The sequence below is a fragment of the Lagenorhynchus albirostris genome, chromosome 20 (assembly GCF_949774975.1).
Source record: "Lagenorhynchus albirostris chromosome 20, mLagAlb1.1, whole genome shotgun sequence".
NCBI classification, from domain to species: domain Eukaryota; kingdom Metazoa; phylum Chordata; class Mammalia; order Artiodactyla; family Delphinidae; genus Lagenorhynchus; species Lagenorhynchus albirostris.
Genome location: NC_083114.1, coordinates 12,459,792 through 12,477,631, shown reverse-complemented (window position 1 = coordinate 12,477,631; position 17,840 = coordinate 12,459,792). Strand labels below are relative to the sequence as shown.

Genomic DNA, 17,840 nt, shown 5'->3' with positions numbered 1-17,840 from the left:
CTTAACGTGAGGTCATATGCCAAGGGTATTAAGCTAATTAAAGAGTGAGCTGGGACCTGAACCCAAATGCACTAGCTCTTTCCCTTATCTGGTTCTGCCTGTATTAAGCATCTAATTAGCTATTTATGTATAAGGAGAGCCTTCTGACATCTCTGAAACAATCATTTAACCTACTTTTAGCCATACAGGAAAGACCCTCATCCCATCCCCAAGCCCCTCTCTGTCACCACACTTCCAGCTCCACTGTGGGGTGACCATGAGGAATGGGGTAGAGGCTGGGAATGGATAAGAATTAACGTTGCCCACACTTGCAACATAGGAAGGCTCCTCACTCATTCTATATGAAATGACTATTCTCAGGGCAACTGTGTCCTGAATGGCCTGCATCCCAGTGTCTTGAGTTCTTTTTTTTAATCAGTGGATTTCCCTGTTTAATGGGGGTATTTCTTTCCATTTGAGGAGGCCCTCCTGTCCTCTGTAAGGTGTCCTGATCATGCATGCCTTGTTTGATCGCTAGTGTAGATACTGGGAGTCGGAGGCGGGGGGGGGGGGGGGGGGGTGCAGGAAATACTCGGGCCACATCAGGATACCTTATTCTCACCTTTAGGATATGTAGGAATTCCTCAACTAAGTCTAACAGTTCTCTCAATATTCATATTTAACAATGCAAATGATGCCACCGACAAGGGCTTAATTTCCAAAATATGCAAACAGCTCATTCAACTCAATTACAAAAAAAAACAACAACCCAATCAAAGAATGGGCAGAAGACCTACACAGACATTTCTACACATGCAGATGGCCAATAGGCACATGAAAAGATGCTCAACGTTGCTAATTATTAGAGAAATGCAAATCAAAACTACAATGCAGTATCACCTCACACTGGTCAGAATGGCCATCATTAAAAAGACTACAAATAATAAATGCTGGACAGGGTGTGGAGAAAAGAGAACCCTCCTACACTGTTGGTGGGAATGTAAATTGATACAGCCACTATGGAAAACAGTATGGAGGTTCCTTAAAAAACTAAAACTAGTGATCCAGCAATCCCACTCCCGGGCATATATCCGGAGAAAACCCTAATCCACAAAGACACATGCACCCCAGTGTTCATAGCAGCACAATACAGTAGCCAAGACATGGAAGCAATCTAAATGTCCATCAAGAGATGAATGGATAAAGATGTGGTACATATATAAAATGGAATACTACTCAGCCATAAAAACAATGAAATAACATTGATGGACCTAGAGATTATTATGCTAAGTTAAGTCAAAGACAAATACCATATGATACTGCTTATATGTGGAATGTAAAATATGACAGAAATGAATTTATTTACAAAACAGAAACAGACTCACAGACATAGAAAACAAACTTATGGTTACCAAAGGGGAAGGGGGTGGGGCAGGGATAAATTAGGAGTTCGGGATTAGCAGATACAAACTACTATACATAAACTAGATAAACAACGAGGTCCTACTGTGTAGCACAGGGAACTATATTCAATATCCTGTACTGAATCATAATGGAAAAGAATATGAAAAAGCATACATACACACACATACATAGGTATAAATAATGTACAACTGAATCACTTTGCTGTACACCAGAAACACAACGTTGTAAATCAATGATACTTCAATTAAAACAAAAAAAACCAATGAGTCTGGAGGGCAGGAGCGAGTGGAGACAGATGATACAAATTAAAAGTAGTAACAGTTCTTTTAAAAATATTTTTTAAGTTGTAAAAGTAATATGCATGTTAAGAGAAATGCAAACAGGGAAGAAAAGTAGAGCAGAAAGTGAAAGACCAGCGTGGGGGACACAAAGAGGCTCACACAAGCTAGACCTGTATTCCACCTCGCGCAGGTGCCCCACGACCTGCATGCCAGTTCTCACACTAACCCTTCCTGGATACCACTGTTCACCCTTTTCAAAAATTTGCCATCTGTCAACTAAGAGGAGAAAAGGTGGATTTCACACCTCTGTGTCCTTCATAAAACAACAGTCCCTCGTCATTTCGGTTGTCAAAAGGCACCTGACAGCACCAATGCGCTTAAGGGATCAACCATGAAAAATGGGCCTCAGGTGACTAGTAGGTACAACGGTAATTACACTTGATCCCTTCTCAGCTTTACAAGATCACGCCCACAATTCTAGAAGTGCTGAGAAGCACGTGACTGGTGTTCACGGGATAAATGCTCTAGGAAGGGATGCACGTTCAGAACACAACCAGGAGACTGTAAAGCGGGGTGGGAGCGAGCATCCTTGGGCATCACTTAGAAGAAAACCTCGACGACGTCAGGGACATCTTTTTTTCAGCTGGCTCCAGAAAACAGACGTCAGGGTTGGAATTTTTTTTTTCCCACGTCAGACACAAAGGACTCTCCAAGTATTCAAAAAGGCATTTAACTACGCATGAGGCTGAGGGCCCGCCTGCTCTGTAGACACTTCTCTTGAGACAGGCCTCCTGCCCACAACCCTCCCATCTCACAGGCCCGGCCTCTCAAGCCCACCTAGGTGGGCTCCACTTCCCCCCGTTCATTAGATCTCCACGAGGGCCCACCTAGGATGGCAAACTTTAGACACCCCCCATTCTAGCACTCCTAGTTTTCTGAGGGGCGCCGCCCAGTCCTCCTGACAAGCAAAGGGACAAGGGCGGATGCCCAGTTAGGTCCTCAACGGCCTACCAGGGCCAGCACGCCCAGGCCTGGGCCCTCACCTTGCAGCACCCTTCACCCCAGCCGGAACCACAGGGCCCTGTATAGGAGCGATTCTCAGCCTTTTCTTCTGTGGCCAGCAACAGGTGATGTTCATCTGTGTGCCACGCCCATGGGTCTCCTGATGGGCAGACTGGTAAGCCCTAGGTGGGTGCCTGCGGCTCTACCCCCTTTCCTCCCACTTAAATGACATTATAAGGATAGCTTTGAGTGTGACCTAATTTTACACATTCATGTGCCTTAAACTCTTACTAGTACCACTTCCGGAAACAGCTCTCACAACCAAACAAGACTGGTACAGAACACACAGGAGAGGCCGGGACAGCAGGTTTCAAAAACTCACTTTATTCCAATGTGAAATGAAGACTGATGGTTTAAAAACAAGAAAAAGTTCTTGATCAGCTGTGGGGATGCCTCGCTTGCTAGCTCGCACCCACTCCCTTTGAAACCAGGCGTTGGGACAGGCCATACCCGGCCGCGGCTCCGTGCAGAGCCACCAGGCGGAGGCCCCAGCCGCAGGACCGCGCCCTCCAGCTCCCAAGGGTGGCCGTCTCCGCCCACCTGCTAGGGCTCTGACAGCAGGCCCAGAGAAGCGGCACGGGCAGCCCCCTCCCTTCCCCTCCCAGAGCTCCTCTCTGTAGGAGGTGCCTGTGTGTCCTAGGACCAGGTAGGGAGCTAAGCTCCACAAACAAGGGACAGTCACTCCTGTATCTGTGACGTCTCCCCCGGGATCCACGATTCAGTCCGGGTCCCCCCCACCCCCCTGTGCGTTAGGCAGCTGAGGTTGTTCAACAGGGAGAAGGATACATTCAGACTATACCCCAAGGTTAGCCCCAGCTGGGGTGCGGGGAGTGGGAAGGCAGCACCTCCTGCTGGGGCCCAAGGGCCGACAAGCCGGGGCTGGGCACAGGGGTGTCTGGGGAACCACCGATGCCCAACCCCAAGCACAGCCAGGCCAGGCCCGGCCTACCGGTGGTTAGTAAAGCTGCTGCGGCCCTCACCCCGCCATAAAGTGCTCCCCAGCCGTCCAGCCCTGCCACAGAGCTCTGGCTCCCCAACCCAGGACACAGGAAAGCTCCCCTCTTTTCGGCTTCAAACCTGGACTTTCAGGTCGGGCCCGGGGTAGTGGCAGCAAAAGCAGCAGCCATGTCAAACATACGAATGACCTGAGAAGTCTCCCCTGACGCCACCCACCCACTCGGAGCCGGACCGGGGCTATGCGCAAGTCAGGAAGGGCGCAGCAGGACACTCACGGGCACAGACACGCTCGCGCACACCTGCTTGAGGAGGGGGGCCCGAGGGGGCACCTGTCCGCCAGCTGGGAACTGATGCCCACGCGCTCCATTCACGTGTCTCCGATTAGGCCTCTGCGTCGTATACTCTTCGAACCAGTGCAAGAACATCTTTCAGAGGGTCAGGCAGGCCAGGCCAGGGTCCCAGGAGGATGCTGGGGGCAGGGTGGGATTGGAAGCGTGGAGGAGGAGGACTCGCTGCCTCTCCTGATGTGCAGGGCACGCCCCCTTCTCCTGGAGTCTGGATCGCTGGGTAACGGGGCAGCTGGCCGACTGTCTGTCTGTGTCTCCCTTCCTACCCCTGCAAGCTCAGGGAAGGAGGGTCCTTGGCAGCTGGGGGCTGGGAGGCCACATCCTCTGAGGCCCCTGCTGGCTCTGGCTCAGTAGCCATGGGCTCCTCAGCCTTATCCCTGTTCCCGCTGGCCTCCTGGAGCTGGTGCCGCCGCGCCACCTCGGCTTTCAGATTCTCCAAGTCTTTTTGGCTGAGTAGAAGGACGGGGCGAAGGGTGGGTTGATCAGAGCGGGCCTGGGCCCTCCGTCCCCTTACTGGCTCTGCTTAAACTTAGAACAAGATCAGGCTCTGTGCTCTCTGCAGCGAGACACACGTGTGGAACAAGTGCTTCCCTCCCGCAAACAGAAAGGCCCCCGAGTGCTGAAAAAGTACGAACTGCACACACTTGACAGCCTCCAGTTAAGGCCTGGCTCCTACCCAGCCTTCACGCCCAGTTCAAACCCACTGCACCCCGGCTGCTCCTATAGCCCATTACACCCAAAAAAACAGGTGTAGAGTGCAACACAGAGCAGGTACGCTGTAAACGCCGTAACACTGAGCTGACCAAACCCATGCCGCACACAGGTGGGAGGGAGACGGCGCGAAGGGCTTTCGAAGACGGCACTGTCTGTAAGAGCCACACAGGGACCCTCAGGGCCTGGCTCTAAGGCACATCACAGAGCAGGAGTCCAGAGAAGGAATGACACTGCTCTTTACACACTGACACGAAACGATCGCCAAGATAGATTAAGTGCAGGAGAAAAATACCTATGTGCATGGCTCACTACAATTTAGCACCTTGGGGAAAAAAAGGGGAAAAACGGTTACAAATCTGTGTCTGCCCAATTATGCAGAGTATTTCTGGAAGGATTCACAAGGAACTCCTTGCCACTGGCTATACTTTTCAATTTTGAGCCATGTCAATGTATCATTTATTTAAAAAACCAAGAAAAAAAATAAAGGCCAACTTCTAAGCGGGGGTGGGGCGCCTCACCTGAGAGGAATGAAGAGGATGCCGTTGATGACGTTCAGCTGTTCCAAGACGCTGGCCATGCTGGGGGCTGTGAACTGAGGGGCAGGGAGGATGAGCCACTGCCTGAGTGCCGGGAGGCCGGGGTGCGGCCCACCCAGCCCCGCTCGGGGACCCACCTTGAGGGGCGGGATGTTGGCGCTGGAGCCGTTGCGGTAGATCTCGTTCATGGTGCGCTGCAGGGCCACGGCCTGCTGGGTCAGGCACTTGAGGTACTCGGAGCTCTCCTTGGTCTTCTCGTGGTCCTCGCCCAGCTGCAGGGGGCGGGAAATATCAGTGCTGCCCGCAGCCCCGCCCCTCCCTGCCCCTCCCCGCCCCGCTGTGGCCCACCTGCGTCTTGTAGATGGTGTAGCCTTCCTTCTCGTGCTGCAGGGCTGACCGGAACTCGGCTTTGCTCTCATAGACCCGGGCGACCAGGTGGTGGCTGCAGGCAGGCACGGCGCAGGGGGAGGCGAGGGAGGGACGTGAATGGGCCGGTGGGGACGGATGGGTGGTGTGCAGGCTACCCCAGAACCCACTCTGGGAACTTTCCAAGGGGGAAGGCAAGTCCAGAACTCAGAGAAGAGATGCAAGTTGAGAGATATTTCCTCAGGAGTCAGATGGAGGACAGAGTGCTGGATCCCGTGCCCGCCCTCAATGCAAGCGCCTCCCGGGCACCCTGTGGCCTGGGGCCTTCCTGTCCCCTAACCCAGCACAGCCTCACCTGAGGGCCACCTTGAGGGACTTGGGCCCATGGTACTTGGTGCTGACGGCCAGCGCATTCTCCAGGAAGCGCAGCGATAGGTCACACTCCATCACTCCGTGCAGCACCAGCCCGATGTTGTTCTGGGGGCAGTCGGGAGGGCCCCGGTCAGCTCCCACTCCCCGGGCTTGAGGCTAGTCCCGCTGCCCCTCCCCGGTACTCACGTCCAGCAGGGCCATCTCAGGGTGGTCCTCCCCGAACACGAGCAGTGTGAGGTAGCGGGCGCGGTACAGCAGGCTCAGGGCCGTGGACAGCTGGCTGCTGGCGAAGCAGTACAGGGCCAGGTGCATCTGCGGGGGCAGCGGCGTCAGGCCGGGGCAGCCACGGGTCCCACCCACCCTGCAGGCCGTGCCGCCGGCGGCTACTCACATATTCCTGGATGGTGTTGGGGTGCTCGATGCCCATCACTCGCTCGCTCATCAGCACAGCCTTCTGTTGGTTGCTGAGGGCCTGGGGAGGTGGGGGGCTGTCACTCCCGGGTGGTACCGCCCCACACCCAGTCTGCCTGGCCCACGAGCCTCCACAGCAGCTCGGCCTCTTCACCTTCGGCTGCAATTTCTATCTTTACTTTGCACAAAGGCAGCAGAAGAGTGGTCAAAATCCAGCTGCCGTGACCATGGAAGTCGACAGCCCGCTCTGAGGCCGCTTCACATTTTAAAACACTTGTCTTAATCTATGCCAACACATGCATACAAATCTAAAATTGTGCTAAAAATAAAGTATTCGTAATGAGAAAAGGCAGACAGGCGAAAGAAAACAAGAGTCCTATGGCTGGAGGCGGGAGTAGGGCACCTACAGTGCACCTAGCTTAGGAAACAGCCTCTCAAGCCCCGGGGCCAGCAAGGCAGGTGAACGCCACAGGCCCCAGGATGGTACAGGCAACAGCACAGACCCCAAGCAGCTTCCCTGGCGCTTACAGGGCTCTAGGTACTGAGTCAGAATTTACCCTTCCCTCATCCCTGTGAAGGGAGGCCCTGCCATCACACCCACTCTGTCCACGGGCACGGCAGCTCTCCCCAGGATACAGCTCTTAAGTGGAGGGAGCTGGGGGGGACAGGGGAGGCAGGCCGCCGTACAGGCAGAACAAGCACCTCCCCGGGTCTCCACCTGCTCCTCCTGGGGGGGCCCAGAGGTCAGCAGCATCCCGGGCCCCTGGGGTGACAGGGGCTCCAGTCCCACCTGCCGGGACTCCTGCTTCCTGCTGCCGCGGGGGGTGAGAACACAGCCCCAGCTCCCCCATGCCCCCCTCCGCCCCGCTGGTGCCAGACCAGGCCCTGGGCCCCTGCTGAAGGCCCAGAGGGTACACATGGCCCACCTCAGCGTAGTCGCCCATGATGTAGTGGAGGCGGGCGAGGAGGCGCAGGCAGGCACAGATCTCCACGTGCATGGCTCCGTACACGTTGTTGAACAGGTTCAGGGCCTCGTTGATGAGCTCGCAGCCCTCCTTCAGGAAGCCTGCAGGGCACCCCGGGGGCGGAAGGTCAGGGCCGGCCGGAGGGAAGTGGGTGCCCCCCGCGCAACCCTGCCCCGCGGCTGCACCTGGCACGCACCCTGCTGTACTTTGGCCTGCCCGCTCTGGAAGAAGTGAAAGGCGTCTGAAGCCTTCGGGTTGACGTGTTTGACCACAGGGAAGATGTTGAGCACGTCCTCCTCCGTGAACGCGGGCTTGTGGCGGCTGTCGAAGCTGTACTCCTTCAGCAGGATCTGGGGACCCAGCCCGGCACCCGCAGGCAGCCTCAGCCCGGGCTCAAACGGCCGGCACCGCCCCGCCCAGTTCCCCCCATGGCCCCGGGAGCCCTGCAGGACGCTCTGAGCCAGCCCACCTGGATTCCGGTTTTCAGGGAGATCTCCCGCAGCAGCGTGATCTTCTGCAGCCCGTAGGTCTCCACGGCCTGGTCCACGGTCTCACTGGGGAGGAGCGGCGGGTGGGCCCAGGCAACCCAGCACCCCTCTGCCCCCTTCTCCACAGCTGCCCCTCCACCCGAGCCCCCTCCCAGCTCCCCTCCCCACTTCCCCAAGCAAGCAGCCCTCCACAGCTCCCTGCTTTCTCCTCCCCGTTCCACTGCCAACGACCAAGGAGGACCCGGACGCTGCCCGGGAGCCCAGCGCCCCTGCACCCATCACGTACCACTCGAGGCTGAAGTCAAAGTAGTTCTTGGCCTCCTGGCAGATGTTCTTCCAAAGCTCCTGGGGGGTCATGACAGCCCAGGCTGTGTTGTCTGCTGCCCCTGGCGGCCGGTTTCTCCTCCTCCTGTTCCTCTTCTTGGAGACGAGCTCGTCGGCGGGCAGGTGGGCCACAGGGTTGGGGTAGGAGCTCAGGAAGCAGTTCAGGAAGTGGCTGATGGCAGCCGAGAGCCCCGAGAGCTCGACCCCCTGCAAGGGAGGTTGGAGCAGTGTCACCACCCGGGCTCCCCCCGACATCCCCATGGCCCAGGACGGGGAGGGAGCGCAGTACCTGTAAGTACGTCTTGAAGATGTGCTTGGCAGAGCGGGTGATGAGCTCTCCGATGCCGATCTTCTGCAAGGGTGCAGAGAGGGGAGTCTTGGTCAGGCCCCGGCCTCCATCCCAGCCATCCCACAGCCATCCCACAGCCGCCCTGGGCACCACTCACGTAGATGTGGTCCAGCTGGTCCCGGGCCGGGCTCCGGACTACCAGGTCCAGCACCTTGCCCAGGTAGCGCATGTTGATGCCGCGCTGACGCATCACCTCGGCCAGCGTGGCTCCGTCCATGGGCAGCACCGCGTGGTCTGCGAAGTCCTTCACCTGCGGGCTGCAGCACGTCAGGCCCCCCCAGCCCAGGGCCTCCGCTTCCTCCCGCCCTGGGTCTTCCCAAGGGAGCTCACGCTATCCTGAGGCCCTGAGGGAAGGAGGGGACTGAGACCCCAGCTCCCAATCGGGAAGAGGGAAGGAGACAAAGCGGCAGCAAGGATGTGAGATCTTGTCCCCAGCCTTCTGCACAGGCCACCATCACCCCTGCGACTGCTGGGCCCACACGGCGGGGAATCAGGGATGAGGGAGCCGCACAGGCTCTCCTGTGATTGCACAGGAAGAAGCAGGGCCACAGCTTCATCCCGCGGTTGTGCTGCGCCTCGCAGGGGCCTGGGGCAGCCAGCACGGCAGGCTCAGCTCAAAGATCGGGGGACACAGCAATCCCACCACTGGGCATATACCATGAGAAAACCGTAATTCAAAAAAAGTCATGTACCACAATGTTCACTGCAGCTCAATTTACAATCGCCAGGACATGGAAGCAACCTAAGTGTCCATCAACCGATGAATGAATAAAGATGTGGCACATATATACAATGGAATATTACTCAGCCATAAAAAGAAACAAAATTGAGTTATTTGTAGTGAGGTGGATGGACCTAGAGTCTGTCATACAGAGTGAAGTAAGTCAGAAAGAGAAAAACAAATACTGTATGCTAACACATATATATGGAATTGAAAAAAAAAATGGTTCTGAAGAACCTAGGGGCAGGACAGGAATAAAAACGCAGATGTAGAGAATGGACTTGAGGACACGGGGAGGGGGAAGGGTAAGCTGGGACAAAGTGAGAGAGTGGCATGGACATATATATACTACCAAATGTAAAACAGATAGCTAGCGGGAAGCAGCCGCATAGCACAGGGAGATCAGCTCGGTGCTTTGTGACCACCTAGAGAAGTGGGATAGGGAGGGTGGGAGGGAGGAGATATGGGGATATATGTATACATATAGCTGATTCACTCTGTTATAAAGCAAAAACTAACACACCATTGTAAAGCAATTATACTCCAATAAAGATGTTAAAAAGAAAAAGATCGGGGGACAGCATGGCACCTAAGCTCAGGGCTGCCTTGGGGGGAGCAAGCACCGTGTACATACACAGGGCCTATGTACAAAGCTTGTGGGGGTGAAGATGCCCCCAGCCCCTCTATCAGCCATCCCATCACACAGGGGCTCAGAGGGCCAGACCCCAGCTGCCAGCCTACAAGGGAGGGCACGCAGAGCAGAACCTGATGCCTCCCTTGACCCCTGTGTGTCAGCAGCCCCATTCTGGGGAGAACTCCACCCTGCCTGCCTTGCAGGTCAGCAGGCCTAAGTCACTCCCGCAAAGGTTCCACAAGCTTCCAGAGTCGGAGATGGATGAGGCCCTGGGGCCTGTAACAGCACCCTCTGGGCAGTCCCTCGTCCCACCCGTGCCCTCACCAAGCCGGGGATCTGGCAGGAGAGCAGGAAGGCAGCAGCATCTTTTAGCAGCTGCTTCTGGTCCCGAACTTCCTCCTGGCAAGACTCCGGGAAGCGAACCCCTGGGGGAGGGAGGGCAGAGGCATGAGCCAGGCAGAAGAGAGGCAGGTGGCCAGATAGACGGCAGCCCTCAGGTGGGTGAACAGGCCCACCAGCGCTGGGGCCCTAGAGGACCATTCACCTGGCGAGAAGATGTCGGGGTTGAAGCGGACGTCAAAGGCCGTGCTGCTGATGGAGCCCACAGCCTTGCATGCGTTGCGGATCACCTCCCGACTGCGAGGATCTGCTGTAGAGACACTGCCCATTAGGAGGTAGCCCCACTCCCGCTCCGGTGGGGCAGCAGCCGAGCCTCCCTTGTCCTGGGCTCCCCCGGCAGCCACGGCAGCCCCACCTGTCCCGTCATCCGAGGCGATGGTCTCTGCCAGCTCCTTCACCTTGGCCAGGCCACTAGCACTGCTGCCCTCCTCCTCGCTTCCCACCTCGGGTGCTGGAGGGTCTTCAGGCTTGGACTCCGAGGATGGGGGGTCGCCGTTTTCCAGTGACGGGGCGGTCTCCATCTTGCTGGCCTTCTGCTGCATCAGCTGTAGGGCTGCCAGCTTCATGAAGAGGAGGTACCTAGAGCACAGCGGATGGGGCAGAGCAGGGAATGGAGGCGGGGTATGTAGAAGCGTAACTGCTCTGGCAGCTTCCTGCTGGCTTCGGGGGACCTGAGCCAGACCCTGGCTCCTGCCCCGCTGGGGCTGAGGGATGTTGGGGCTGGACACCCTGCCGGCCTGGGGGACACATCCCTTCCAGTGTGCAAGCGTCCACACGCGTGTGCATGTGCCAGTCCAGCACTACTACCAGGTGGCGGCAGCAGGTCACAGCAATAATGGGTACCTTCCCAGACAGGAAGAGGACAGCTGGTGCGTGGGGGGCTCACACGCAGCCCAGGGCTCTTGAGAGCGCCAGGAACCCCCCTGGCATTCTGACAGGGAGATTATTCTGAGGCATTTGACGGGCTGACCCCTAAGCACGAAACGGCAGCAGCAGGGACCCCGCCCCCACCCCTCCTCCAGGGCCCTGGCACTGGGAGGTTCAAAGACACCTAAGCAGGTTTCCATGTGCTCCCTGAGGGAACAGACCCGCTTCCGGCAGCTGAAAGCCGCTGGTCCAGCCACTTGCTAGTTTCTGACCCACATAAGGCTCTTGGATGTCCGTGCTGGGGAGCCTGATGCCGCGGTGGGTGGCGCTGGGGCTGGGATGGCCAGGGCCAGAGCTAGCTCCTCTTCACTTTCCAAAGCCGCCCCCCATCAAGGATCAGGCCCCAGGACCACCCACCAGAGGATGCAGCCGCTTGCCCTGGCTTCCCACCTGTGCTCCACGAAGGCGTCCACCAGCTCCTGGCGCAGGCAGCAGAGCTTGTGGCGGTGGGCGCGGGGGAAACCGGCGCGGGTGCACTCCTCGGGCAGCACCTCGCCGGGCACGGGCAGGAAGTTGAGGTCGGGGGGGAAGGTGCGCAGCAGGTCAAGGATGTAGTGGCGACCGTCGTTGCCGATGATGCCCTTGCACTCCACGGAGGAGCAGAGCTCCACCTCTTCATCCCGGTCGTTGAGCACCCGGTGCCTCAGGATCTTGAGGGGCCGGCTCGTGCGTTCCAGCAGCTCCAGGTAACGCGGGTGCGACACCACCGTCTTGCCAAAGTCAATGGAGCCGTAGATGACGCTCTGCTCCTGGTCCCGCTCCAGGATGCCAGGGATGATGGACTGGGCCGTGACACGGTAGCCGCGGTAATCCACTACCACCGTGCCCAGCGTGTACAGCCCCTCCACATCCACGGCATTGTATGTGCGCACGCCATTCAGGTCATTGGTGGGCGCCACATAGGCCGCCACGTCCCCCCCGAAGTCCTTGTAGTGGTCGCGGACGTCAAAGCCCAAGCTGAAGAAGATGTTGTTCCAGATGAACATCTGCATCTTGGTCTCCTCGCTGGGGTTGATGGCCATCACGTTGCCATCGATGACTGCCATGGCGCCCCGCGTGGCTGCCGCTGTGAAGTCGCTGTGTACCTGGGGGCCCGAGGTTGGAGGGTGAGAGAGCCGCGGGGTTCATCCCGCCTGGCCAAGCTCGCCCAGGGCTGGTGGAGGTAAGCAGGACAAAGTTTCCTCACATTTGGAAAAGGGCAAGAAACCCCAGTTTTGGACTTCCCTGGTGGCGCAGTGGTTAAGAATCCGCCTGCCAATGCAGGGGACACGGGTTCGAGCCCTGGTCTGGGAAGATCCCACATGCCGGGGAGCAACTAAGCCCGCGAGCCACAACTACTGAGCCTGCACTCTAGAGCCCGTGCGCCACAACTACCGAAGCCCACGTGTCTAGAGCCCATGCTCCGCAACAAGAGAAGCCACCGCAATGAGAAGCCTGTGCACCGCGACGAAGAGTAGCCCCCGCTCACCACAACCAGAGAAAAGCCCGTGCGCAGCAACGAAGACCCAACGCAGCCACAAATAAAATAAAATAAAATAAATAAATTTATTAAAAAAAAAAGAAACCCCAGTTTTGAAAAAATGTAACACTTATACTGCGAGAGAGAGCAGAGCTTAGTGATTAAAAGGGAGAGTGAGGACTGGGGTGGGTCTGGGAATCACCAAATACGTGCCAGGTGATCTTGGCTGGATCACCTCTCAGACCTGTTTTCTCATCTATAAAACTGTGACATAAAAGTATCAGCCTTTACAAGGTGTCTGGAAGATTACAGGAGGCAATGCCTACACAGCACCTGGCACAGCCCCTGGCAAAGTGAGCACCCCGGGCTTTAGATCTTATCGTCACCATTATCATCTCTAGTAAGATTATGGGAGATTTCAAAGAAACTTTTTTCAAAAGCACTGCTTTTTCCTCATCTGTCTCAGGAAAAACACTAAGGATATCTCAGTAGGGCACGTGTGTCCAGCTGAGGGTTCCACGTGGGTGTGCTGGGAGGGAAGCTGTCATGGACCTTGCCACTCAGCCCATCCTGGAGGCGTGTCCCCACCGGTTCCGGCCCACAGACACTAAATCTCAGAGAGGCCAGAAGAAGGAGTTGGGGTCATCCACCAGGAGGCGGAAGGCTGGCAGAACGCCCTGGAAGATCCCTGACAGCCCACCCCAGCTTCCGTCTTGTTCACAGAAAACGAGCAGGTAGGTGGCAGGAGGGCCTGCGGCCACCGGTCAGGCCTGAGGGGCCACGGGCACCTTGAATATGGCTCTTTCTCGCAGCAGCCGCTCAGGCAGGTTCTTCCGAGGCAGCTCCCGCGTTGTCTGCAGCTCTTCATTCCAGTCCCGGGTCTACAGCAGGACAGGGAGGGAGACACCGGCTCAACCTGAGCCCCCAGCACCTGCTCGGGGCAGTCCCGTCCCCCGCCTCCCCGCAGACAGCCCCCCAAGCACCGAGAACCCAGCCTGGCGCCCACCAGGGGAAGGGAGGGAAGAGCTAAGGGTGGGCCGCCAGGCTGCAGGCACCTGTCCTGGAATATGCTCCTCGTAGCCCAGCCGGGAGGTGTAGGCATCCTCTGCGCGCACACAGTCCATGGCGTGCTCCGCCTGGGGCGCTGTCCAGCTGTATACCTGGAATGGGGTGGCGATCCTCTCGAACGGGTGGCGCTGGACCCTGTGGTGGGCAGAGGGGAGATGGGGCAGCCCACTGAGCCCAGAGCCCTGCCCTGGGCCCCTTCTCCAAGGTCCCACTGGCTCTGCCCTGTCCCTGGAGAGTCCGACGGAAGCACACGGCCGCCTGTCGTAGGGCTGCTAGGCTGACTGCTGCCTAGAAGGGAGCTCTGGGGTGCTGGGGGCACAGCTTAGGGCAGGAGGGCTAGAGTTCAGGCTGTATGGTTCACCCACCCCATGGGACGTGGGATGAGGGACAGGTGGGCCAAGGTGCTACCTTTTCTTCTGCAGGGCGGCAAAGTTTTTTTTGAAGGTTGGGCTGATCTGGTTGAGCAGCTCCACCAGGGAATGGCTGAGGAAGCGGGGGCTGGCAGGCTTGGGGTTGAAGTGGTACGCTGTGGACCTGCAGGGAGACGGTGGCCACTGTGCAGGGCACCCCAAGCAGCTGCCCACGGACTCGGAACGGGCTCGCACGAGGACTTACTGGTTCAGGTAGAACCCCCGAGTGGACGCCGTGATGCTGACTTGTCGGTCCTCGGCTGTGATCACGAACAGGTACATGAGGTCCCCGTGCATCTTGCGATTCCCAGGGGGTGGGTTCCAGCCGCTCATGGTGAGCACTTTCAGGCACTGCAGGGGCTGCAGGAACGGCCAAGCACGAGTGGGCCAGGCTTCCTGGTGTGGCGATCCCCCACCCCAAAAGAGACCTGCTCCCACCTTCCAATCACGGTTCTGGGGCTGCAGAGGACACAGCGGCCGCTCCCGGCTCCCTGGAAGGATGTACTCAGGCGGGGTACAGTCGATGGGGTCCATCTCCAAGCCCTTCTTCCGCTTCCCGCTGTCTGAGGGACCCGAGGCTGGTGGTCAGCCCAGGACCACCCAGGGGCCAACTCCCTCCCCAGCTCAGGTGGCCCCGGTCTGTGTCCCTCCAGGTGGGAAGGCCGAGCCCTTGGCCCCTTCACCAGCCCCTGGCCAACTTGCTCCCGGCCCGTCTGCCCAACCGCCAGCCCCAATGCCTCGCGCACCTCCCAGGTCGCCGTCAGTAAAGACACTCAGGAAGGACAAGGAATTGCAGTCAACCCCGTTGAAGGCATCGGATGGGTCCAGGCTCTTGAGCAGGTCTCGAACGTGGCGCACGTGGATGCGGGCCTCTCGCACCGTGTATGGCTCTGTCGGGAGGGGGATGGGCAGGGCGTCACCAGGGCAAAAACCCACCCAGCAGAGAGAAGTCGGCCATGGCACTACCAGGGGTGGTCTTGATTTTAGTTTTAGGCTTTCACTTACAAATTCCCTTATGAACACATAAGCTGGAATTCTGCTTTCAACACATACACCTGCCTGCTGGTGGGCAGGGATCCTTGTTTGCAAAGAACCTTATGCCAAAGGGCACAAGAAATGCCTCTGGAAGTGCACACAGAAGGCCCCTGCTCTCTGCCCACGAGTGTCTCGGGTGGGCAGCCCAGCACAGCTGCTAGGTCCCCATGGGCTCAGTCCAGTTCTCCCAGGGCAGCCCTGGCTGGGGGCGGCCTGAGGACTTACAGGACCTCAAACTGCAACACTGCTCTCCAACTCATGTTTCATGAAATTTCAATGAGGGCTCTTCTGGGGAAGGACAGAGGTTTCGTCATTAGGTAAGTCTGGGCACAGCTGGGTTACATTTCTCCCACATTTGCTCCTTGGCTGACATGCCTAGAACAGCAGTGCCACCTTTCCCCAGGTAACCTAAGTTCACGTGATTTTTTTAAACAAACAAGCCAGACTCGCTGTGCCAGCTGGCCCCCACGCTGGGCCTGACTTCCCTGCTCAAGAGCCGCGAAACCTTAGTTTCCTTAGGAGACTGAACTTTCATCTATAAAATTTGAACGGGCTGATTTCAAGCACCTGCCTGGCACTGTTTGTTTTGTTTAAAATCACGACTCTGATATTCAGCCATGAAGGTGGAGGGTGTGCTTGTGACGGCAGGCGAAGCAGACCTGTGCTCCTGTCCCGTCTTCTCCTGCCTCCACAAGTTCAAGGCTGCCCTGAGCCTCCACGTGCTCATCTGTGACACAGTGACACCAAGGTACCAGCGGGAGGGGTGGGGTGGGGGTGAGCGCCGCCTGGCCCCGCCTCCTCATGCCCCCCCTTGGCGGGCCGCACAACTTCCGGACAAACCTTCCACCACGCGTAGCACCGAGCCCTCCTGCAGCCCCTCCACACTGCGCAGCTCTGAGAAGTGGTCCAGCATGTTGCCGTCCAGGTGCAGTGAGAAGCAGGTGCGGTGACATGTGTCTTCACGGTCCATGAGCACCTGGTGGATCTCCTGTACCATCTCCTGGGGGGACACCTGCCAGGGAGAAGGCCCTGACCAACCTGGTGAAAACATACCGCTTCCCCAGCCCAAAGCACCTGGATGCCTAAAGTCAATGCTCCAAATACCGTTTCCCCCTTTTTGGCTTTTATTTTGAATCCCAGGCCCTGCCCATACATACCATGCCCACTTGCACCTGTGTGTGTGTATGTGTGTGCAGGGTATATACACACATGTGCAGGACAGAGCCTTGCCCTGTTACCCGCAAGTTTAAACTATTCCTGCAGACCAAGAGCAGGCCCTGAGTAGAGCAGCAGGAGGTGTATTAACAAGGAAAAGAGAAGAGTCATCTTGCCTCCTCCTTTGCCCAGTGCCAAGGTCCCCAGGGCAAATGGCTTCCCCCTTCAGGAAGGTGTGCTCTGGGGCTGAAGGGCCTCACCTGGTTCCCCAATGAGTAACAGTTTACAAGACCTCTGGGTCGGCTCTGCTCTTGAAGACCACCCACTACCACTCTCCTCTCAGAAAGATGGTAAAACTCCAGCCAGAGAATTGACCTACCTGAGGGTGGGGAGCCCTGGGACCCCAACACTACCCAGCCACTACCATACCGATCCCCAAACAGGGCTGGCAGTCCCAGCTGGGATCTGTCCCCTTGCATTGAGGCAACGGCCTGAACCTGGACTCCCATGTCCACCACGTTAGCTGAGTGACCTTGGAAGGCACAGGACCCTCGGTTTCCTGCCTCAACACGGGGCCAGACCGGGCAAGGGCAAAGCTTGGCTTCGCACCCTCATGCTCCCCAACAGGCGCAGGCCCTGGCCCCCAGTACCCCTCTATCATCTCACCTGGAGGGAGAAGGGCTCGATCCCAGGAGCCAGGATCTTCACAGAAAAGCCCGTGTCCTGAATGACAATGACTTCCTGTCCAGTGGTCTCCTCTCCCGGCTCAGCCTCATCCAGCCCATTTTCCCGGGGCGGTTCGGCAGCCCCCTCTTCCTTTTTCAGGCTCTCCGGGCAGTCCCCATTCAACAGCATGACTGATGGCAGCTCTGCGGGGGAAAAGAAAGGAGCTGAGTCAGACGGGCCTCGCTGGCGAGGTCTGCCTCACCTACCAGGGTGGACACAGCCCTACAGAATGGCGTCTGCCTGTCCTCCCAAGACTCGGCCCTGCGCCAGACTCCGGTCCCACCGCACCCCAGGGCACGCCTGCAGGCTACTGCCCGCTCGCTGGCCTCCACGCCCTGGGCCCTCGCTTCCTATCTGCTCCTCAGGCCCCCAGTCTGGCAGCCGTGTGAATAGGCCACCCAGACCACTCTCCCCAGAGCCACCAATGCCACCCTAAGGGCCAAACCTGAGGGTCTGCTCTGGCCTTAGGCAACTAGCTGCTTGGCTCCCCTCCCCCACCGCTCACTTCCTCCCCTTCCCTGATGGACTCTGCTGCTCTTTTTCTTCTCTCTCCAGCTTGACCTCCTCCTGGCAGTCCAGCTGTGGGTGTCCTGGGCCCCAGCCTCTCCTCATTCCCACCTCACCCTTGCCCGTGACTGCAAATGCCCTCCCGTCTCCCAGCTCACGTGACCAATCCAGGCCTCGCTCCAGTTTTTCAACATGTGGCCATCCCTTAGGCCTCACCAGACTC

General features: G+C 57.8%; 1 protein-coding gene across 6 annotated transcripts in view; it reads right to left on the bottom strand.

The window, feature by feature from the left end:
* The window catches only part of CLUH (clustered mitochondria homolog), a 29,034-nt gene that overhangs the window by 4,306 nt on the left and 6,888 nt on the right, over positions 1–17,840 (bottom strand). Inside the window, exons 2-26 of one of the 6 annotated variants that reach the window (XM_060134506.1) lie at positions 17,051–17,253; positions 16,070–16,241; positions 14,941–15,084; positions 14,633–14,757; positions 14,400–14,554; positions 14,193–14,318; positions 13,772–13,919; positions 13,505–13,597; positions 11,648–12,342; positions 10,686–10,909; positions 10,476–10,580; positions 10,256–10,356; positions 8,674–8,826; positions 8,517–8,579; positions 8,190–8,434; positions 7,885–7,969; positions 7,612–7,765; positions 7,377–7,516; positions 6,431–6,604; positions 6,226–6,351; positions 6,023–6,144; positions 5,650–5,743; positions 5,439–5,573; positions 5,284–5,357; positions 3,051–4,500 (exon numbers count right to left, since the gene is read on the bottom strand). In XM_060134506.1, coding sequence (XP_059990489.1) covers positions 4,314–4,500; positions 5,284–5,357; positions 5,439–5,573; positions 5,650–5,743; positions 6,023–6,144; positions 6,226–6,351; positions 6,431–6,604; positions 7,377–7,516; positions 7,612–7,765; positions 7,885–7,969; positions 8,190–8,434; positions 8,517–8,579; positions 8,674–8,826; positions 10,256–10,356; positions 10,476–10,580; positions 10,686–10,909; positions 11,648–12,342; positions 13,505–13,597; positions 13,772–13,919; positions 14,193–14,318; positions 14,400–14,554; positions 14,633–14,757; positions 14,941–15,084; positions 16,070–16,241; positions 17,051–17,253 — 4,043 coding nt within the window. In that variant the 3' untranslated portion in view covers positions 3,051–4,313. Of the gene's footprint in view, positions 1–3,050; positions 4,501–5,283; positions 5,358–5,438; positions 5,574–5,649; positions 5,744–6,022; positions 6,145–6,225; positions 6,352–6,430; positions 6,605–7,376; positions 7,517–7,611; positions 7,766–7,884; positions 7,970–8,189; positions 8,435–8,516; positions 8,580–8,673; positions 8,827–10,255; positions 10,357–10,475; positions 10,581–10,685; positions 10,910–11,647; positions 12,343–13,504; positions 13,598–13,771; positions 13,920–14,192; positions 14,319–14,399; positions 14,555–14,632; positions 14,758–14,940; positions 15,085–16,069; positions 16,242–17,050; positions 17,254–17,840 lie in introns of those variants that run through there. The other 5 variants (XM_060134507.1, XM_060134510.1, XM_060134511.1 and 2 more) reach the window with 5 other exon arrangements.